Source organism: Eptatretus burgeri, chromosome 17 (assembly GCF_056783735.1).
Source record: "Eptatretus burgeri isolate ZD-2024b chromosome 17, Ebu_testis_v1, whole genome shotgun sequence".
Taxonomy (NCBI): Eukaryota; Metazoa; Chordata; class Myxini; order Myxiniformes; family Myxinidae; genus Eptatretus; species Eptatretus burgeri.
In genome coordinates this window covers 16,863,955-16,887,125 of record NC_140977.1, presented here as the reverse complement: position 1 = coordinate 16,887,125, position 23,171 = coordinate 16,863,955, and the positions used below count along the sequence as shown (strand labels likewise).

General features: G+C 44.8%; 1 protein-coding gene across 2 annotated transcripts in view; it reads right to left on the bottom strand.

The window, feature by feature from the left end:
* Positions 1-4,201: 4,201 nt before the first annotated feature.
* LOC147009414 (uncharacterized) overlaps positions 4,202-23,171 on the bottom strand; it is a 94,124-nt gene continuing 75,154 nt past the window's right edge. The window contains exon 10 of one of the 2 annotated variants that reach the window (XM_085861852.1): positions 4,202-5,761. In XM_085861852.1, the coding sequence (XP_085717978.1) occupies positions 4,451-5,761 (1,311 nt within the window). In that variant the 3' untranslated portion in view covers positions 4,202-4,450. Of the gene's footprint in view, positions 5,983-23,171 lie in introns of both variants that reach the window. The other variant, XM_085861850.1, reaches the window with a different exon arrangement.

The following is a 23,171-nucleotide window of genomic DNA, read 5'->3' as shown; positions in this document are numbered from 1 at the left end:
CAGAGCGAACCGTGAAGGTCAAGGCCGATCGCTACCAAAAACTAATCAGCTTAGCGCTAGACCACATACTACATTCCTGTAAAGTTTTGAGCTGATTCGATTAAAATTACTCAAAAAGTAAGGGTTTCGTCAACCTCTTTAATTGACATCAAAGTGACCTTGACCTTTGACCTTGACTTTGACCTTTATGTACAATGCAAGGTATTCCAATAAGACAACTACGTATAAACCCACAAGATTTTCCAATGAGAACTGTGCTATACAGAGTGACCTAAACAAGAGTTTCTTATGTGAACTTAAGCAATACAGTATACATGAAAAATGCAGTTTTTTCGTCATAACTTTGTCAAATGACGTCACATCGTCAAAATCGTTATATGTCTGGAAAGAACTCATCAAGGGCTTTCATTTGAGGTACAACATGATATGGTAACTGAAACTTGACAATTTGACTTTAGGGTAAAAAAATGAATAACCTTCAAGATGACTTTGAAGGTCAAGGCCGATCACCACCAAAAATTAATCAGCTGAGTGCCATTCCACATCCTACATACCCACCAAGTTTGGAGATCATTCGATTAAAGTTACTCAAAAAATAAGGGTTTCGTCGACCTTGATGCTTGACCTTTTTGTGACCTTGACCTTTATATTTTCGTACGGTTAATGGTATCTCTCCAGGACCGTTGTACATGAAATATCAAGAGATTTTGATGAGAACTGAGGAAATAAAATTTTCATGAAAAATCCGTTTTTTCGTCATGACGTCATCAAATGACGTCATAGCGTCAAACTTTTGACATATCTGGAAAGCACTTATCAAGTGCTTTCATATGAGGTATTACTCGGTATGGTATCTAAGATTTCAAAATTTGACCTTGGGGTCAAAAACTTTCGACCTCCAGTGCTATCCATGAAGGTCAAGGCCGATCGCCACCAAAAATTAATCAGCTGAGCGCCAGACAATGAACTATATTCCCATGAAGTTTGAAGACGATCCGATCAAAATTACTCAAAAAATAAGGGTTTCGTCGACTCCCCTGATTTGCGACAAAGTGACCTTGACCTTTGACCTTGAAAATTTTATGCGCTGAAAGGGACCTCAATAGGACTCTGATATGCGAAGTTACAAAAATTTCCAATGATAACTGTGCTCTGCAGAGTGATCGATACGTGATTACAGACAAAAAAAAAAAAACATACAAGCTGACTAACATATCTTGCAAAAACTTCGTTTTGGCAAGATAATAAATCCTAACTTTCATGTATTACCTTCAATCAGAGAGATGAATAATTCATTACCTGGGGTAGCCTCTGATGACTGTTTGGACCAAGCGGCAACACGTCTGCACTTTCTTTGTGATTAACACTGGAAAAACAGGAAACACAGGCAGTCTCATTTAACATAATTTTATTTTATTTTGTGCAAATACCTTGCCAGTGAATCTTCAAAGAACATTGAAATTCAACATCATTGTATTTTATTATGTGAAATACCTTGACATTAAAACATTATGTAAATTCTGTGATGTCGAAGGTCTCAGAGGCAAGTTCGTCATGCATAAAATGAGGTCGTTGTGAAATACCTGACAAACGAACGAGATTTCTGTCAGGACATCATTCAGAGCCTGCATTCCTTCAAAATAGCATTTGCATGCCAATTCACCTCATCGACGAGTGAGTTTGAAATGCTGTAAAAAGAGGGAAAATAAATAATATTTATATATTTAATCATACACAATCAAATTGAAAAGCAATTTCATGCACGCACTATACAGGTTTACATGAGCAGTTTAATCATGAATGAAACTTACCAATGTTGTGATGAGTCATATTCTTTATCGGATGAACAATGGTCCATGTCCGTTGGATCACGAAGCAAATTGTCGTCTATCTTCGTTGGATATAATTATTTAGATTGCCTCACTTATATGGCATGTTCGAGGAAGTGAAAAAAAGCATTTCTCAAGTTGGAAATTTTCCCAGGCTTGCTTACCCATTGTTCTCTTTTCCTGTTTTGCAGCCGCACCCAGTGGAACTGTCCGAATGTGTTCGTGTTTGAGAAAAAAGGATCGAGCATGGAAAATATTTTATGACAGATGAGCGCGACAAAATAATTTTATAAAATAGATCATCAATACTCATTGACTCTCTATATAAGTTCAATGTAGTGGTTCCAAAATATGCTCAGACAAGAGCATTAAGAGAGGTTTGTCATTTCATCTCTCCTTTAGTCCTTTAAGTATCTTTGTTGAGCAGAGTGTATTAAAAGAGACCATGAACTTTCAACATTACCTTGAATGTATATGGAAGAGAAAGGATGTTTATAGAGAGATGAATCTTATTCGGAGTAATAAACACAATATATTCTCAGAGACTGTTTGTAAGAAAGCTCGAACAGCATTTGATGATACAAGACATATCATGAGTGATGGAGTAAATACATTACCTTTTGGGTTTAAAGTATAGGTATTAATAAATAATGGCATTGGGGGTTTTAACGGGCTTACCGCTGCATTATTTTTAATTGATGAATAAATGAAGTTATTCCTGAATATAAAACAGAAATATTTATAGTATCTCTGCATGAGTACTCACTTTGATTCAATAAATGATCATATGAAAGGGGGCGAAGCCCAGCCCCCGACAGGGGGAGTAGTGTCAAAAGGGAGGGCTTTGACGAAGTAATGTGTACCAGTTTGAAAGGGATAAATATGAGTGAGCGTAAGCGAGCAAATATTGCTACTTTGAGAAATGGTAAACATTACTGTGTCAAAGCCTCCCTTTTGATACAACTGATTCCTGTGTGTATCAACATATGCTGATTGCTTGAAGGATTTTCCACAAATTGGGCAATTGTTCACAAACTCACCATTATTACTTTTCATGTATGTTCTCCAAAAGTACCCATGCATCCATCTGTGCAGATGGCATGGTTCCACCCATTGTTTGGACAGTTCGCCTGACTCCACCCACAATTTCTACATTACGGCCGCCATGTTATTGATGCGAAGTCAAAGACGTCAGATTCACAATCGCTATGCCTTCCCCATAAGTTATGTAAAATTGCCATGCCTTCCCACAATTGCCATGCCTTCCATTCCCTTCAGTGTAAAATGAGGAGTAAAAATACCCCCGAGCGGGAGTGCGGGTCATCTCTGCCAGAGGTCGAAATTAACTCTGTGCCAGACTGGAATAGGGGCAGTTCATAAAGTACGTACGCTCCACTTCCGGGTTTCAAAACCACCCACCCCCATCTCGAGACAGCCTCGTGACCTTGACCTCGACCTTGGACGACCTTGAAACTTTATATCGTTGTGCATGTCTCATCGACCTCTATCCATTCCGCTATTGGTTATTTGTCTCCACTCGGTTTGATTGTGGATGGAGGGACGTACGGACGGACGTACGGACAGACTTCTAGACTGGCTTTATTAAGTCATCTCCACTGAGATGATAGAAATGACCTAAAAATGGGACAGATTTGGAAGGGGGGAGGGGATTGATGCCTTTGGGTTGGGGGAGGAGAGGGGTGAAGGCTTTGGGGAGAGCGACTTTCAGAGGGGGAGAGGGCAGATAAAATTTTTTACAGGATTGCATGTCCAAGTTTACTAACAATTAAAATTATTCGGTGTGTGTGTGTGTGTGTGTGTGTGTGTATATATATATGCACGCGCATCACTGTAGGGGGGATGAATGATCATCCAGTGGGTAATGCCATCACCCAATGTGTCATGTGGTACTGTGTTTTAAGGCATGATAGAGTGAAAGATCTTGTGTGAATTGTGCATCGGTGTGGACATTGTCGAGTGTGACTTCTCAAGTGCTTTTTCAGGTGGTATGATAGATTAAAGTTTTTTTCTACAAATTGTGTTCTCAGCCCAGTCCTATTCCTGATCTTCTTAAATTATCACTCGGACTGGAATATCCTCTTTATCCAATCCCTCGTCCTTCCAAATTTCCAGTATTCCCGCCTTTGATTTTCCTTCTGCATCGGTATTGTTCACCCTATTCATCCCAATGCCTCTCGTCCCTCCCCACACCCATTGTTTGTCCAAGCCCACCTCAATCTTGGACTGAAACTCTGCTGTTGGTGTTTCCCCCTCTCAAGTGGACCTTTTGTCCTGCTGTATTCTGATCCAAAGACTGTACAAATACGAGCTCTTCCACGAGCCTCGACTACAGATTAAAACAAAAAAAAGTGTTTCATGGTCTGACATGATTTAATGAAGGTTTTTCACAAATTTTGCATTTGTATGGACATTCTCGATTTCTCTTTGTTTGTCATCTCCTTGATCTCCATTGTGAATTTTCATGTGCTTATTCAAGTGAGATGACTGATTGAAAGATTCTCTACAAACTGTGATTTGTGTGGACATTGTGTGTTGTGTATTACCATGTATATTCCATGGTTGGTTGACTGATTACAAGATATTCCACAACTTTAGCATTTCTATGGGCGTTCACCATCGTGAATTCTCACATGTCGTTTGAGGTCAGATGACTTAATACAAGATTTTCCACAAATTGAGCATTTGTATGGGCTTTCACCATTGTGAATTCTCATGTGCGTTTTGAGGTTGGATGACCAAATATAAGATTTTCCACAACTTGAGCATGTGTATGGGCACACGCCACTGTGAATTGCCATGTGTGTTTTCAGGGTGCGTGATCGATGAAAAGATTTTCCACAAATTGTGCATTTGTACGGGCACTCACCATTGTGAATTGTCATGTGTCGTTTCAGGGTGGATGACCGATTAAAAGATTTTCCACAAATTGTGCACTTATATGGGCATTCTCCACTGTGAATTCTCACATGTGATTTTAGGTGACATGACTGATTGAAAGATTTTCCACAAACTGTGCATTTGTATGGGCGTTCTCCACTGTGAATTGTCACGTGTGATTTTAGGTGACTGGACCGATTAAAAGATTTTCCACAAATTGTGCACTTATATGGGCATTCACCACTGTGAATTCTCACATGTGATTTTAGGTGAGTTGACCGATTAAAAGATTTTGCACAAACTGTGCATTTGTATGGGCATTCACCATTATGAATTATCATGTGCGTTTTCAGTTTGGATGAATGTTTAAAAGATTTTCCACAAGTTGTGCACTTATATGGGCATTCACCACTGTGAATTCTCACATGTGATTTTAGGTGACCTGACTGTTTGAAAGATTTTGCACAAATTGTACATTTGTATGGGCGTTCTTCATTGTGAATTCTCATGTGTGATTTTAGGTGACAGGACTGATTGAAAGATTTTCCACAAACTGTGCATTTGTATGGGCATTCTCCATTATGAATTGTCATGTGTGATTTAAGGGTGGATGACAGATTAAAAGGTTTTTCACAAATTGTACATTTGTATGGGCGATCTCCGTTGTGAATTAGCACGTGTGATTTAAGGTTGGATAATTGATTAAAAGATTTTCCACATGTTGAGCATTTGTATGGGCATTCTCCACTGTCAATTCTCATGTGCTTTTTAAGGGTGGATGAATGATTAAAAGATTTTCCACAGCTTGTGCATTTGTATGGTCGTTCTTCATTGTGAATTCTCAGGTGTATTTTAAAGCTGGATGAATGAATGAAGGATTTTTCACAAACTGTGCATTTGTACGGGCGTTCACCATTGTGAATTCTCATGTGTGATTTAAGGGTGGATGACTGATTAAAAGATTTTCCACAAACTGTACATTTGTGTGGGCATTCTCCATTGTGAATTGTTACATACGTTTTAAGGTTGGATGACTGACTGAATGATTTTCCACAAGTTTTGTATTTGTTTTGATGCTCAGTTTTCTTTCTTTTGTGAATGTTGTGAAAATTATTCTCAGCAAGCAGTTCATTATTCAGTTTGGCCTGTTCGTTAAAATTCCTATTGTTTGTTTCAGTTGGCAAGTCCTGCAGGCGCGTGTCTGAGCCGTTCGTAAAAGTAGGTGCAGTCTTCGTTGTAGATTCAATGGTTCCACCTGTAAATACAACATCACATGACCTGTAAACAACAACAATCAAATTCTGCACAATTCTTGTAATAACATTCTGACAAACGAAAGCAAATATGTACATATGTGTTTGTTCTATTGCAGAAAAGTAAAAAGAAATATTATTGCTGAAAATATACAGTGCTGTGCGAAAGTTTGGGTTTTCCTCATGATATTCATTGTTTGTGGTAAATTATCAGTGATAAATCATATTCCTGAAAATTAACAGCATTTACAAATGCATGTGAAACAAACTGCAAAAGTCAACGAGAGAGTTCATGGAACACGATATCCCACGTAGTGTTCAAGTCCCTCCTTCAATTTTAATAAAATAATGATTTTAAAGATTACTCAAAAAATATGGAGGCTGAGCATGATAGAAGCAACCTTATGTGCCACTCTTATACACCACTGGTCCATGTTATGCAGAACTGGATGTTCGTGGAAGTATTAAGAAGGCAAATTGTGTTCTGCAGTGTACAAGTATATAATTCAATGTAAATAAAAGTAGAACTGCCACTTTATAACTGCTGGAAGTGATGACCGAGTACCAAGATGTCCGGCTTCGATACCACCCTCCTTTGATACAACATGGGACTGACGAGTTACAGACTGAGTAACACGAAGTGTTCAATCTATTCATGACATAAGCAGGTCACCCTTTTCCTGTGGACATTGTTGGTATCACTTGAATTGTCATTTCGATTTCCTGAACACCAAGTTATAAATCTACGGGACATGTCACAATGGGTACACATGGCAAACTGGAACTCCACCAAGTAATACGAAGCCTCCCATACGTCTCTCTGTGATGCGGGATTGATGAGTTGTGAACCGAGTAACACACCGCATTCAATCTATTTATTGCGTAAGCAGTTATCCCTTTTTCCTCAATACATAGTCGTTTTAAATTGCATTGGTGTTTATACAACTTGAACACAAAGTATGTGGACCCCATCAGTGCAGAGGGTAAAGCGGGATTCCCCTGAGTCTAATGAGGCCTGACACTTCTCTTTGACATGGGATTCACAAGTTATGCACCGAGGAACAGGCCACGTTCCATCAATCTATTATGTAAATAATAATGACCATTTTTCATGGGGCCATCATTGGTATCAATTGAGTTGCTACTCTTGTACCCTCAAATGCATGCAGTCACAGCCAAGTGAGCCTTCTGGAAAAAAAAGAAAACCTGAAAAGGTCTCAGATTCAAATAATTCAATCATTCTGACTGCCAGACCTTGTGGCCGGTCAGGTTGACATTCAAAAGGTGCAGTCCCCATGTCTGGTAGATCATAATTTTGAAGTTTCACATTGATTGATGCAGCAGTTCCAGAGTAAACATTATTTAATATTTGAATTCAATCCAATATGGCTGCCAAACCATGTGGCTGATCGGATTGAAATTTAAAACTTGCATTCCACATTTCTGCGTCATCATAACTGTGAAGGTTCACACTGAATGATACAGCAGTTCCAGAGTAAACATTATTTAATATTTTTCCTTCAATCCAATATGGCTGCCAAACCATGAGACCCACATCAAAAGGAGGTTGGAACTTTTTGTTCATCATGGATAGTCGGTCATCCCGGTAAAGTTTCACCTCGATCTGTTCAGCAGTTTCAGAGAAAAATACTTTTTAATACATTAATTTTCAATCCAATCTGGCTGATGAACCTCGTGACCTCTGACATCATAAACTTACATTCCACCTCTAATGGGTCGTGGATCACGCCTGTTAAGTTTCGTGTTAATCAGATAAGGTGTTTTTTTCAATATGGCTGCCAAACCATGTGACCAAGCAATTATTTATGAACAAACTTGTATCCCCTATTCTGGGAGAATATGTTTGTGAAGGTTCCCCTCGATCTGACCAGTTGTTCCGGAGAAGATTTTTGAGGGTTTTTGGGTTTTTTCAATATGGCTGCCAAACCATGTGACCTATCAATTAGAAATTAACAAACTTACTCAAGCATGTCTGGAGGAACATGTGTGTAAATGTAAAGTTTCCTCTCAATATGTTCAGCCGATTCGGAGAAGAAGATTTATATATTTTAATTTTTAATCCAATATGGCTGACAAACCACGCAACCAATGACACCATAAGTTTATATTCTGACTCCATTGGGGTAGTGGATCATGCTTTCAAAGTTTCATGTTAATCGGATAAGATGCGTTTTTCTATCCAAGATGGTCACCAAATCTTGTGACTTGTGACATCATAATTTTTACCATGTATACAGCCATGGCGTTCGTTGATAATGGCAAAGTTTCGCTTCTATAGGGTAAGTGGTTCCAAAGAAAACGTTATTTAATATTTTCTTCAATCCAATATGGCTGCCAAACCAAGTTACCGATTAATTATCCATTAAAAAAACACACATCCACTTGCCTTGGAGAATATGTGTGAAGTTTCCCCTTGAGCAGACCAGACATTCTGGTGAAGATGTTTGAAGGTTTAGGGTAAATAAATTCAATATGGCCACCAAACCATGTGACCGATAAATTAAAAATTAACAAACTTTGTTTTTTTTTGTATACATTGTCAAGGCTCGTATGAGAACATGTAAAAGGATGTCTTGGGGAATGTGTGTGTAAAGTTTCGCCTCAATCTTTTCAGCCGTTCTGGAGAAGATTTTTTAAATTTCTCTTTTCAAAACAATATGGCTGCAAAATCACGTGACCTATGACGTCATAAATATTTTTTTATACGGTGAGTTGTGTAAGCCTCATGTTGGCCTCGTGAATAGTAGATATTTGGGGTTTCTAAGGCAACCATGCAAATGAATGGGGTGAAGGGGAAAAACTCTTTTTAATTGATCCCCGAAAACCCCTAAACAGGAGTCTAATTCCTCCCCCCCATTCTCCCCCATACAAATGTATAGGGAGAACTCTCTGACTCGAGACCCATCAGGACAAAAAGAGGAGAATGATTTTCTGCCATACAAGCTCATGTTAAATTGACACTGTCTCAAGGCCCAAAAAAACCTCATACAAATTAATAGGGGAAGCTTTCTTGCTCAAGGCCCATCAGGTCAAAAGAGGAGAATTATTTTCTCTCCCCCCACCCCCCTCACTCTCAGTCCATGGGGTCAAAAGAAGAGATGGATCTCTCCCCCATTACTTACTCCATTCAAAGAGTGAGCCAATGAATATTTGATCATGTTCTACTTCAGGTAATAAATTAATTTTCCGAATACATTCATCGCCATCGAGTATGTGCACAAATATTATTTTAGAGCTTAGTTCTTGGTCTAAATATCTTTGTTGAGCAGAAATAAAATGATAAACTTCTGTCAATGCTCTTGTTTGACTACCTCCTGAGCCACAGATTATTTTTTGCATAAGCCACGCCCACTTTTTCTTAAGCCACGTCCACTTCTCCTAAGCCACGTCCACTTTTCATAAGCCACGCCCACTTTTTATGAACCATGCCAACTTTTCCTAAGCTCTGCCCACTTTTACTAAGCCCCACCCTCTTTTGTGAGGATCATCTACTCCACATCATTTCCTGTTAATCGATTTTCCAAAGAATTCTCCATTTTGAAAAAGGAAACCTCAATCGATTTTCTTCATCAATTATACATAATCGATTTTCCAAAGAATTCTCCATTTTGAAAAAAATTTCTCCATTCTAACATCTGACTCACATGGCTTGCCTGAGCTTGCCCAGGGAATTTCCAAAGAATTCTCCATTTTGAAAAAAATTTCTCCATTCTAACATCTGACTCACAAGGCTTGCCTGGGCTTGCCCAGGGAATTTTTAAAGAATTCTCCATTTTGAAAAAGGAAACCACACCCACCAGTCTTTCTCTATAAAGGCTTCAAACCCAGACTGATTTTAAACATATTTTTACTTTTACTGAGAATGGACTGCTGTCCTGATCTTGAGTGGGATGACTTTGGAGTTCCTTGGAGTTCTACTACTTGTATAGAACTAAACCTTCAAGTTGATGAACTGGATTCAAACGTCTTATCTGTTGAGGTAAGATTTTATTTTCCTATTTACAGCGTTTGATTCAAGCAGATAATCATTTAATAATTAAATCACTGAATTAATACATTATTATTTTCTCTCACAGGAAATTGTATCTGGAATACAAAACGAAAATACTGCTTTTGCCACAACTTGGGGCGAAATTGTCGATTTGGTTGAAGACCTTGCGAGTGACCAAGACCCACAGAATGAGCTCGACCTTGATGACCCAACCAAAGAGTTATACCTTGGAGACCAGCAAAATCCTGAAGAAGAGTTTCACCGCAATAGTACTCATTGTGAGTTATCAAGACAATACCCATTGAACAAGTTGTACCTTGATGAGCCAGAATACAAGTTTTACCTTGGAGACACAAATTTTTTTAAAAATCAGTAAACGAGTTCTGCCTTGATGGTTTAAATAACTACCTTGGAGACTCGGGAAAAGGGTTCTGCCAAGATGGTTCTAAATATGGAGCCCACCTTGGAGACTCACAATTTTTTTTAAAAATCAGTAAATGAGTTATCCTTGGTGGTTTTAAATATGAAACCGACCTCGGAGACCTCAACAATTTTTTTAAAAATCAGTAAATGAGTTCTGCCTTGATGGTTTAAATAACTACCTTGGAGACTCGGAAAAAGGGTTCTGCCAAGATGGTTCTAAATATGCAGCCTACTTGGAGACTCACAAATTTTGAAAAAATCAAGAAATGAGTTATCCCTTGGAGACTTTGTATGTTGGTTTTATTTTGGAGACTTGAAATGTGGGTTCTTGCTTGATAACTCACAATGTGATACATATCTTGGAAACTCAACAGGAATGTGGTTATACCTTGGAGACTTGGAAAGTTGGGTTTATTTTGGAGACTTGAAATGTGGTTTCTACCAAGAAGACTCTTGGGGATCTCAACCTATAAATGTGATTCTTTGTTGAATGGTGCTTGATGAGAGCAATATCAAGAAAGTTCTGGGAAGAAAGTGCAGGAAAGTTCTTACTCCCCCTTTCCACTTCATCAAACCTGAAAGCCTTAAAAGACAGAATTGGAAGAAGAGAAAAAAACATAAACAAAATATTTTTCCGGCTGTGAAAATTTGCAATACACCATAAAGGGTCCTTAGATCAGTTATGACGCTAAGTTTATGTGCAGATAGTTCCCCACCGTTGTTTAAAGGGATTTCGTGTGATTCACCGGGCTGCGACTCTTTGAGATAGCCGTTTTTTTTCTATTGTTATTTTGAACAAACCTCCACGCAAGCAACAAGCCGCGTTGAAAACCGTCGAACGAAAAAGGGAACCAAAAGAGTTCCCTTTTGGGTGCACAGATTTTTTCCCGCCTATTTTTCCCCGCGCTTGGTGTGAAGGAAAGGGGGAGGGCAGCTCGCCGCCGATTGGAGAATGACCAGCGTGACGCGGTCGGGGTGAGGGAACGCCCCTTTTCGGGAACCTTCTCGAAGGGAGGTGGAGCCGAAAACAGGGAGGAGCGAAGGGCGGAGCTCCACGCTATATTAGGCGGACCGCAAGCGGGGCTCACACTCTTTCTGGTCCATGAGCTCTCTCTGTCTGGGTCGTCGACGCCGTTCTCTCTTTGGTCCATGAGCTCTCTCTGTCTGGGTCGTCGACGCCGTTCTCTCTTTCGTCCATGAGCTCTCTCTGTCTGGGTCGTCGACGCCATTCTCTCTCTGATCCATGAGCTCTCTCTGTCTGGGCCGTCGACGTCACTCTCTCTCTCTGTCGGGGTCGAGTGCTCCTCTCTCTTGGTGGGCAGGGTCGAGCTCTCTCTCTCTCTCTCTCGGTGGCCAGGGTCGAGCTCGCTCCCCGCGCTATATAAGGCGGACCGCGCACGAGGTCCAGGAGCTCTCTCTGTCGGGGTCGAGTGCTCCTCTCACTTGGTGGCCAGGGTCGAGCTCTCTCTCTCTCTCTCTCTCTCTCTCTCTCTCTCTCTCTCTCTCTCTCTCTCTCTCTCTCTCTCTCTCTCTCTCTCTCTCTCTCTCTCTCTCTCTCTCTCTCTCACTCTCTCTCTCTCTCCCTCTCTCTGCTCCGGAAACCTTCTCTGCCTCTCCTTCTCAGTGCAGCGCTCTCTCTCTCTCTCCCTCTCTCGGTCCTGCGCTCCTGGTCCGGCGAGCGGCCTGTTGGTGGAGACGCGGACGGGAGGCGCAGCAGTGCCGGTTGTCTGTTGGTCCTGCACGTCCGGACAAGGGGTGCCGGAGAGGGTTCGCCGGCCGCATGGGAGGCCGGAACCAGGCAAGACCACGCTGACGGTCGTGGGAGAGAGACTGGACGACCACTAAAGGGAGGTCTTTTCGTGTGTGTGTGTGTGTGTGTGTGTGTGTGTGTGTGTGGCACCGTGTCCAACAAGTAAACCTGTGTAAGTGCCTGTAAATTGCTAATAGTTATAGTCGGTGGTATTGCTTTCATTGCTTTCTTGCCTGTATCCGTGTTTCATTTTGATTTGCCTTGCTTGTAAATACGTGCATTATTCCTTGCTTGTGTTGTGTGTGTAATATGTGCTTGCTTGAATAAATTCCCTTGTGTGAAATGTATCCCGTTCGTTGTCTTTTTCCCTTTTGAAAGTGCCATCTTGAATCGCGGAATAAATTAGTAGTGGGTTTTGAACACCCGGGTAAAGAAGAGAATCTGATCCGTCGAGGTCGGCGATAACACCGCTCGGTTATCACTGTAGCACAGAACGGACCGCTTAAGCGGTTCGTGTCCTAGGCCGACCTGCGGCGAGGTACGATCGCCCGGTTGACTACTCGCGCAGGTACTTAGGTAGGTCGAATTTGGTGAGCAACCCTAACCTGCGCGGGTGGGCAATTGGCACAATCGTGGTGAGGATAAACCCCCACCCGTGACTGGCACCTGGCGGTAGTTCCAGGAGGGTCACGACTGAATTGTCCATCCGGTGGGCGACGCGGTTGCGATTGGAGTTACGCAATCGCTCGCACGCCTGGCGGGCCAGAATTCGTAACACTGGTGTACAGGAGTGTGGGATTCGAATCCACATCGGTCTCCAACTAAATTTACGGGAGTCGGACCAGGGGTGTGCGAAGCAAACCCCCCCCCCCCCACCGTTCCCACCAAATTGCGAGTGTTTTAAAAAATTAATTCCGAGAAATAAGATGGCTTTTCAAGGCGAACGGGTGCCGGGTGGATTAGATACGTGTAATAATGTGGAATCCATGGCCCGGGACGGTTCCTTTTGTAATTTTATTCCACGGGGGAGCTCAACCCCATATACTGAGCACGGACTTTGCCGGCAAACGGAGTCGCACAATGGGGGCGCGATCGCACCTCGGCGCGGCACGGAGCAGGTGGCTATTTTTAGCGCAATGAACGGCACGACACGAGGTGAGTGCTTTCAGTCACCGCTTCAAACCACGTGGTCATGGCAGGCGAGGCAGGCGGACATGGGCGGGCTTCCGAAACAATTGGAGGAAGAATGGAAAACCAAGCTAGAAAAGAAACAAAAGGAACACAATTTGGAATTAAAACAACTAAAGGAAGAATTATTGGAAAAGTCAAGACAGTTTGAAGAACTAGAGGGAGAAATGAGGAAAGTAGAGTTGAGTACCTATGAATTGGAACAACTGAAGCGAGAGGTAAGGATCGGCCAGTTTGAAAGAAAATGCCTCGAAAAGCCGATAAAAGAAGAAGAGGAATGGTGGGAAGAACTAAAGGAAAACAATAGGAAAAGGGACGAATTGAGGAGGAAAGCAGTGGAAAGTGAGGCGGAGATGAGCAAGAGAATGTGTGAAATGAGTGAGGAGGCATGCAAAATGAGAAAGGAATTAGAAAAGAAAGCTTCTGAGTTACAGAAACACCAAAACAAAGAGACGGAATTACAAAACGAGTTGGAATGTTGAGGGAGAGAACGACAGCAGAGAATGAAACGTTAAGGAACCACACTGTCCAGATCGAACAGCTGGAAGCGAAGGCCAGATTAAAGAATGAGGAACAAGAAAGAGTAATGAAGGAAGAACGAATGAGACAGGAGAAGGAAATCAGCCAATTGAAGGAAATAACGAGATTGCAGAATGAGGAACAAGAAAGACAGTGGAATAAAAGACTCAAAGAAGAACGAATGAAGCGGGAAGAAGAAATCAGACAATTGAGGGAGACAACGAGATTGGAGAGGGAAGAACGAGAGGAACAATAGGATAGAAAACAAAAAGAACATGAATTTGAGGTTAACCAATTGAAGGAAACTATGAGATTGGAGAATAAGGGACAGGGGGTGAAAGAAATTAAAAAAGAAAGACAAGAACAATTAAAAAAGAAAGCAAGGTTGAGGTACGCAGAGATAATGAGAGAACAACGAACGAAACGGGAAAAGGAACTAAGCCAATTGAAAGAAACGATGAGATTGGAGACTGAAAAGCATGAGTAACAGTGGGAGAGAAAACAAAAACTATACGAGTTTGAAATTAACCAGCTCGAGGGGAGAGCAAAAATTGAGTCCACGGAGATCGAAAAACTCCGGAGAGAGAACGAACAACTCAAAAAGCTCCGAGAGGATGAACGACTCAAAAGGAGCCAGGAAATGGAACAGCGCAATAGTGTGGGATGTGTGACATCACCACAAGGAGGAACGTTAGTGGTACAGGACTTGATCGACACCACTCGTCGAATGAAAGAACAACTTGGACCAACTCAAATAAAGGAGACACAAATAAAACTAGAGAAGGGAGAAGTATTGCCAGAGACTCGGGAGATAGAAAAAATAGATGAGAGATTACACGATAAAGACGGGGTGAGAGACGAGCACACACACATGGAGTTAGCGAGGCTTAATGGGGGCGAGCTGGTGGACTGTGTCGTGACCCGGTGCAAGCAGCCGGATAGCCTCCTTCAGGAATGGAGGGAGACGCTATGCTCCCTTGGAGCTGATCGCGACCAGGTGGGTTCGGTCGTGTCAAGCGAGTTAGAGGGGGCGAGTGCTGTGGACGGGTGCACGTGCAGCTTGGGGGGTGTGGAGACCCCGGGACCCCTAGTGGTGGCGCATATCGCCAGTGTGGTTGTGCAGGTGTGCGTGTTTACGAGTGTGCCAGAGTGCGTGCTTCCCAGCACACCGTGCGTGAGTGAAGGGGTGTGTGTGACAGAGGCCCCGTGTCTGAGTGAAACCCCCTGTGCGAGTGGAAGGCCGGGTGTGAGTGGAACCACGTGTGCGAGTGAAATGTTGTGCGTGAGTGAACGGCCAAGTGCAAGAGAGACCGTGTGTGTGAGAGCGGTATGCAAGGGAGATGACGGTCGGCATGCGGGAGCACGCAGCCACGTCTCCGAGTGTGAATGTCATGGAATGGTGTGTGAGCGTCGTAACACGCGGGAGTTTGAGCGCGTGGATTGAATGGAGACGAAGACGGCAACAGAGGGACAGAGGCTGGGTAGCAGCCGTAGCTGGATTGGGGACCACGCCGGGTTTACCCAGTGGCGAGCGGGAGGTTCGGGCCATGCTTCGCACGAGACCGCCGCGTGCGCGCTTGCGGGAGTGAAACCCGGTCCGGAAACGCCCACGGTGGATGTTGCCGATCCCGCGACGGACAAAAGGTAGGCTGGTAATGGATTTGGACCGGATGGGTTCTCCACGCGAGTGTGTGTGTGAAGCTCCGACGGGCAGAGCACATGTGTTCGTGTGGGGAACCCCTCGAAACGCGAGGCTTGGTTTGTTGATGCGCAGGGTGACGTCATGGCTGCACGTGTGGTTGGAATCCGGCAGGAGGGTGAATCCCTGCCGGATGGTGCCATCCCGGAGGGACGAGATAAAAGGTGCGCGAGCAGCTGCCATGACGTCACGTAAAAGAGTGCAGGTTGCGAGTTGCCGCGCTGGTGCTGCGCGAATTAAAAAAAATTTTAAAAAGCAAGCTTCGCTTCGGGTGAACAGAATTCCCTGGGCAGGGGTGAAAGACCCCCCTGTTCAGGGCACAGGATACCACTAGTTAGGGGGATGAGTTAGCTTAGTTAGACCGGCTCCATGGGGCAGGGATAAGTCCTCATGGGGCCCATGGAATGGATTAGTTAGAGGGATTTTAGTTCAGATTTAGGAAGGGAGATGGGAAATAATATTTGGAGACAGTGACAGACTGTGAGTGTGTAGAGGGGACGTAGCTTAGGTACGTAGTGTTAAAAGGAATGTGCTGTAGTGTAAGGTATGACGAGGGAGCACGAGTTAGTTAGGGGAAGTAGTGAGCAGAATGGCAGAGTTCAGCGATGTGTGAGTAGTGAGTTGTGAAAGGAAACATGTTTTTTATTTTTTTTTTTTTTGTTTTTTTTTGTATACCTTGGTCGAGGCTCGTATGAGAGCTAACACACAACTCACAGCAAGGAGGCATGAGACAAGAGGGGTGGGAGTGGAAGGGACAAAACATTGGGGAACAGACACAGGTGAACTGTGGAAGGGAGAGGGATGGGGATGGGACGGGGAACATGGCGAGGAGAAGATGGACATTACAGGGACTTTCAGGAAGGAAAGCAGGAGAATTGAAGGAAGTGGGCTTGGGTGGATTATCGGGGGTAGAAAAGATCGAGGATTTGGATGGGGGAAGATAAGAGGTGGTAGTGAACAGCTGTTTTGAAAGCCTGGAGGGAAGAATGGGAAAGAATAGAGTGAGGAAGTTTATTCCAAAGGCGGGAAAAAGAGGAATGAAAGAGTGAAGATGAGCACTGATTCGTGACTTTGGTAGCTTTACCACAAGGGGGTTGTTGGCGGACCTTGAGCGCCCTGTGGAAATGTGGTTGGGACAAATCGCAGAGAGAGCACGCTGGGCAAGGCTGGAGAGGAGTCGGTAGAAGACAGAAAGACCACCGACCAACCTGCGGTGATTGAGTGAGAGGCCCAAAGACTCAGCTTCATTGCGGGAGATGCCAATGATCTTAAAAGCCCTGGTTTCGACAGCGTGAAGTCGAGAAAGGTGGGAGGCAGGAGCACCAGCCCAGAGGGGAGAGCAGTACTCCATCAGGCTACGGACAAAAGCTTTGTAAGTAGTCAGGAGCTCAAGAGGGCCGAGGAAGGACTTTGCACGACGGAGGATTCCCAGTCGGCGACTGGCTTTTGAGGCGAGGTTGGAAATGTGACTTTCCCAGGAAAGGTCATGGCAGATAGTGAGACCCAGAAGCTTGAAAGAAAAGACTTCTTCCAGAGGATTGTTGAGAAAGTGGATGGGGGGTTTTGTAAACGGTCCTTTCGAAGAGACATAGTGAGAGTGTGAGATTTGTGTGGATTGAAAGACATGTTCCACGTGTTGGACCAGTTTGTGATTTTATCCAGATCTGCAGTGAGCGAAGAAGCTGCTGCTTGCCGGTCTGAGGGATGACAGATGGTACGGCAGAGGGTGGAGTCATCGGCAAAGAGAAATAGAGGATTTTCCAGAGAGTCCGAGAGATCATTGATGAAAACCAGAAAAAGAACAGGGCCCAGAACGCTACCTTGAGGAACTCCAGCCTGCACAGGAAGAGGGGATGAAAGAACTCCATTTAGGGCCACACGTTGACTGCGACAGGAGAGGAAGTCTGCGAGCCATGAGTGGAGATGGCCTTGAATACCATGGGAAGAGAGTTTGGTGAGTAGGGCAGGGTGCCAGACTGTGTCAAAAGCACGTGATATGTCCAGGGATACGGCTCGGATTTCCTGTCTGGCATTGAGGACCTCCATCCATTGATGGGAGAGCAGTAGCAGCATATCCAGGGTAGAGTGACCTGGTCTGAAACCAAATTGATGATTGGAAATCAAGCCATTGGAGAAGAGGAAGGATTTCATGTCTGAAGCAATGATGGATTCCATAACCTTGCTGATGATTGGGAGAAGGCTGATTGGTCTGTAGTTACAGGGATCTGTTTTTGCACCTTTTTTATGCAGGGCAGTGATGTTAGCAGATTTCCAAGCAGATGGCAGATGACCTTGGGAAAATGAGAGGGTGAATAGAATGAGAGGGTGAATGTTGAGTGAGTGAGGCCAGCGGGTCTGAGTGCATGGAGTGATTGTGGAATGCATGGTGCGATGAGTGATTGGGGGGAGGAATGATTCCCACCCAAGGGACCCCGGTGTCAGTATAATGTGAGTTAGGGGGTTAGTCAAATTGACAAAATGGAGGTCGTTTTGTTGTTGGTGGGAAAGTAGGCTCGATACCAGCTTGGAGGGGTGCAGGAGCCCTGTTGACGGGCTGGGAGCGTGGCTGCGAACGGTGAGTATCGCTGAGTGGGTACCCCGGGCACCGGGCTAGTCGGCCGCGGTCGGCCAAGGGCCCATGGGGGCCGGGATAGTGTAGTGGGCAAGGGTGCGCCAGCATGATGCGGGGGCCCGGGGCGCCATATGCCACGGGGGCAGTGTACTGGGCACGGGCGACCCTCGGAAAGGGACCCGGGGCACCAACACGCCACGTGGGCATCGAGGGGGAGTAGCCGAGGAGGGCACTCCCCAGTGTTTAGGGAGCTGGTAGGTTCGGAGGCAGTGTAGTGCCCGGGGGTGCCATCGTTGGGGAATCGGCAGAGGGTAGTGCCTGCCAAGGGAGCCACGCGTCCCAGCCACGAAACCGAGTGAGGGCACGGGAAGAAAATTGGGGGGCATGGCCCAAAAATTGAGAGGACACCAACACAGGCGACGGGAATCTTGGTTGTTATAACCGATAGTTTAAGCGAGAGGCGCTTGTTGAAAGCCCCGGGGTAGTTAACAGTTAAATGGTTAGGGTAGATAGGAAGTGTACCCCTCCGCACCATCCATCTCTTCACTCGTTGTGGGCCGCTGAACTCACCGTGGTAAAGTAGATCGCTGAACTCCGAGGAGGCCATCCTGATGCTTGAGTTGGGCCTCAACACAGGACGCTAGCTCTCGCATATTCCCCTCCAGGAAGGGAACGTAGGGGTTGGGAGTAGGCTAGATGACAGGATAGGTTAACCGAACAAAGATGATAAAGGGGGTTAGGGGACGATTCATAGTGGGAAAGTAAAAATAATAACAAAAAAATAAGTTGGGGCTAAATTGGGTTTTACAAATTAAGTGGGTGGGTAGGTACAGAGACAGGCAAAGACGATAGGTTGGGAGGGAGACAGTAGGTTAGGTCCGAGCTCGCCTTCCTAGTGGCCAGCACCACCGCACTCCCTCCACCAACCTCCATTGAACAAGGCCTGTGCCGGCCACTTCATCAGCTGGCTGTTACTACAAGGCCTGTGCCGGCCACTTCATCGGCTGGCTGTTTGCTGTAAGGACAGTGCCGGTCGGATCGTCTGTTTGCTACAAGGCCTGTGCCTGCCATTTCATCTGCTGGCTGTGTTTGCTACAGCGGCCTTGTCATGCCATGCCTTGCCTGCCTACCTTTGCCTTGGCCCATGCCTGCTGCCCTCGTCCAGTTTCCCCGTTCTGTTTTGCATTCTCCCCCCCACCCCCTTGTTCATTGCCATGTGCGCCAGGATCACCATGCAAATTTGCAGGGACTGCCGTGATGGCAGCTGCAACACGGGCCTGCACCGGCAGCCCGTGCATCATTCATTGCTTGTGTTGCTTGAGCCAACACGGAGACTGCGTTTGCGCAGCTCGTGCACCGTTGTTCGCTGCATTAATTTCAGAGGGGGGAGGCCTTGGACTGTGTTTGAGCAGCCGGCCACGTTCCCTGTCACCTACATTTCATGAGCCTTGGACTGCGCTTGAGCAGCCTGGCTCCCTGCTAACTCTTGTTTTCTCCACAGAGTCCATCGTTCCTGGGCCATGGTATAGTGTACAATTATAAGGTTAGGGTTAAGATGTAATCGTAAATGTATTTTGCGCCCCCGGCATGTTTGTCTTAGCGCCAGCATTTTATTTAAGTCGTCTGTATGAGTGGGTTTGTTTAGTTAGTTACTCAGCCCGTAGGTTATTTATTATGGGGACACGAATACACTGAATGTCGCACTCAGGGATCCGAAGGTAAAACGTACTAGGGGAGAACTTACACATGATGGCACACGAAAATTTGACGACTCGGGACGAGTCTGTAAAAAAGGGAGGGGGTAGTGTTACGGCTGTGGAAATTCGCAAAACACCATAAAGGGTCCGTAGATCAGTTATGATGCTAAGTTTATGTGCAGATAGTTCCCCACCGTTGTTTAAAGGGAAATCGTGTGATTCACTGGGCTGCGACTCTTTGAGATAGCCGTTTTTCTTTTTCTATTGTTATTTTGAACAAACCTCCACGCAAGCAACATGCCGCGTTGAAAACCGTCGAACGAAAAAGGGAACCAAAAGAGTTCCCTCTTTGGCGCCCGGATTTTTTCCCGCCTATTTTTCCCCGCGCTTGGTGTGAAGGAAAGGGGGAGGGCAGCTCGCCGCCGATTGGTGGATGAACAGCGTGATGCGGTCGGGGTGAGGGAACGCCCCTTTTCGGGAACCTTCTCGAAGGGAGGTGGAGCCGAAAACGGGGAGGAGCGAAGGGCGGAGCCCTGCGCAAAATAAGGCAGACCGCGCGCGGAGCTCACTCTCTCTCTGGTCCATGAGCTCTCTCTGTCTGGGTCGTCGACGCCGTTCTCTCTTTGGTCCATGAGCTCTCTCTGTCTGGGTCGTCGACGCCGTTCTCTCTCTGGTCCATGAGCTCTCTCTGTCTGGGCCGTCAACATCACTTTCTCTCTGTCGGGGTCGAGTGCTCCTCTCACTTGGTGGCCAGGGTTGAGCTCGCTCTCTCTCTCTCTCTCTCTCTGGTCCGGAAGCCCTCTCTGCCTCACCTTCTTCTCGGTGCAGCTCTCTCTCTCTCTCTCTCTCTCTCTCTCTCTCTCTCTCTCTCTCTCTCTCTCTCTCTCTCTCTCTCTCTCTCTCTCTCTCTCTCTCTCTCTCTCTCCCTCTCGTGGTCCTGCGCTCGTGGTCCGGCGAGTGGCCTGTTGGTGGAGACGTGGACAGGAGGCGCAGCAGTGCCGGCTGTCTGGTGGACCTGCGCGTCCGGACGAGGGGTGCCGGAGAGGGTTCGCCCGCCACGTGGGAGGCCGGAACCAGGCGCGACCACGCTGACGGTCGTGGGAGAGAGATTGGACGACCACTAAAGGGAGGTCTTTTCTTTTGTTTGTGTGTGCGTGTGTGTGTGTGGGTGGTGCCGTGTCCGACAAGTAAACCTGTGTAAGTGCCTGTAAATTGCTAATAGTTATAGTCGGTGGTATTGCTTTCATTGCTTTCTTGCCTGTATCAGTGTTTCATTTTGATTTGCCTTGCTTGTAAATACATGCATGATTCCTTGCTTGTGTTGTGTGTGTAATATGTGCTTGCTTGAATAAATGCCCTTGTGTGAAATGTATCCCGTTCGTCGTCTTTTTCCCTTTTGAAAGTGCCATCTTAAATCGCGGAATAAATTAGTAGTGGGTTTTGAACACCCGGGTAAAGAAGAGAATCTGATCCGTCGAGATCGGCGATAACACTGCTCAGTTATCACTGTGGCACGGAACGGACCGCTTAAGCAGTTCGTGTCCTAGGCCGACCTGCGGCGAGGTACAATTGCCCGGTCAACTACTCGCGCAGGTACTTAGGTAGGTCGAATTTTGCGAGCAATCCTATCCTGCGCGGGTGGGCAATTGGCACGATCGTGGTGAGGTTAAACCCCCACCCGTGACTGGCTCCTGGCGGTAGTTCCAGGAGGGTCACGACTGAATTGTCCGTCCGGTGGGCGACGCAGTTGCGATTGGAGTTACGCAATCGCTCGCACGCCTGGCGGGCCAGAATTCGTAACAATATATTGTTAGTTCTGGAAAGAAGATGCAGGAAGGTTCTTACTTTCCCTTTCTACTTCATCAAACCTGAAAGCTTTAAAAGACAGAATTGGAAGAAGAGAAAAAAACAAAAAATATATCGTTGAAATAAGTATTTAAAAAAAGATATTGTGTTGGGCAAGGGTTGGGTTGGGGTTGAGATTTTGAATGTGAGGGTTAGGGCGGGTTTGCGTTGGGGTTGTGATTTTGAATGTGAGAGTTAGGGTGGGTTTGCGTTGGGGTTGAGATTTTGAATGTGAGGGTTCGGGTGGGTTTGGGTTGGGGTTGAGATTTTGAATGTGAGGGTTAGGGCGGGTTTGCGTTGGGGTTGAGATTTTGAATGTGAGGGTTAGGGTGGGTTTGCGTTGGGGTTGAGATTTTGAATGTGAGAGTTAGGGTGGGTTTGCGTTGGGGTTGTGATTTTGAATGTAAGGGTTAGGGTGGATTTGTGTTGGGGTTTTGATTTTGAATGTGAGATTAGGGTGGGTTTGGGTTGGGCTTGAGATTTTGAATGTGAGGGTACGGGTGGGTAAGGGTTGGGTTGGGGTTGAGATTTTGAATGTGAGTGTTAGGGTGGGTAAGGGTGGGTTAGGGTTGATTATGCTCCCTGTTATATTATCTCACTCACACACACACACACACACACCAACAAACAAAAGTTGAGCCTTGAATATGTAGTTGAGGATTCTGTGTTTGGGGTTCACAGATCTAAGAACGTCCCCCACCGCACACACACCAACAAACAAAAGTTAAGCCTTGAATGACTATTCAGTTGAGGATTCTGTGTTTGGGGTTCACAGATCTACGAACGTCCCCCTTGACACACATTATATATTTTTGTAAATTTAACCCTGTTATACACCTCGGACTTGGTCCTCGAGTGTCCATAAAGGTGTATAGTAGAGGGGAGTGAAGCGCCAACCTATTGCTCCAATGAGTATTATTTGCTTTGTTTTTTCTTTTGTAATTCCTGTGAATAAAATGAACCTAAAATCTCTTGCCCTTCTAAATAATACACCTTATAAGTCCAAGGAACTGTATCTATTACATCAACAATTTTAAAAAGTTCATTTGTCCATCGCTTTGTATAACCTTTTTCAAAATGAGATTTCCACCTATATATTCTTAAGATATCACCAACTTTGAACTTAGGTTTTCTGACATTAATCTCTTTTTCACATTCTAATTTTGTAAATGCTTCTGATGGTTTCATATTCAGTGACGTGTGAATCGTGCCATTATACTTATCCACAATATCCTGAATAAAAGATGACCATTGTTGAGAACCGAGTTGTGTGAATTTTTTTATATAAATACGATTACATAAAATACGATTAAAACGTTCAATAACAACGGCTTTTCCTTCATTAAAGATACTGTATAATGTAATGCTGTTTTTTTTAGAAAATTCATAAATGTCTTGTTATAAAACTCTCTCCCCTCATCAGTCCACAATTTTTTAGGTTTTCTCTTACTTTTATTAAATATCTGTTGAAAAGCTAACATATTAC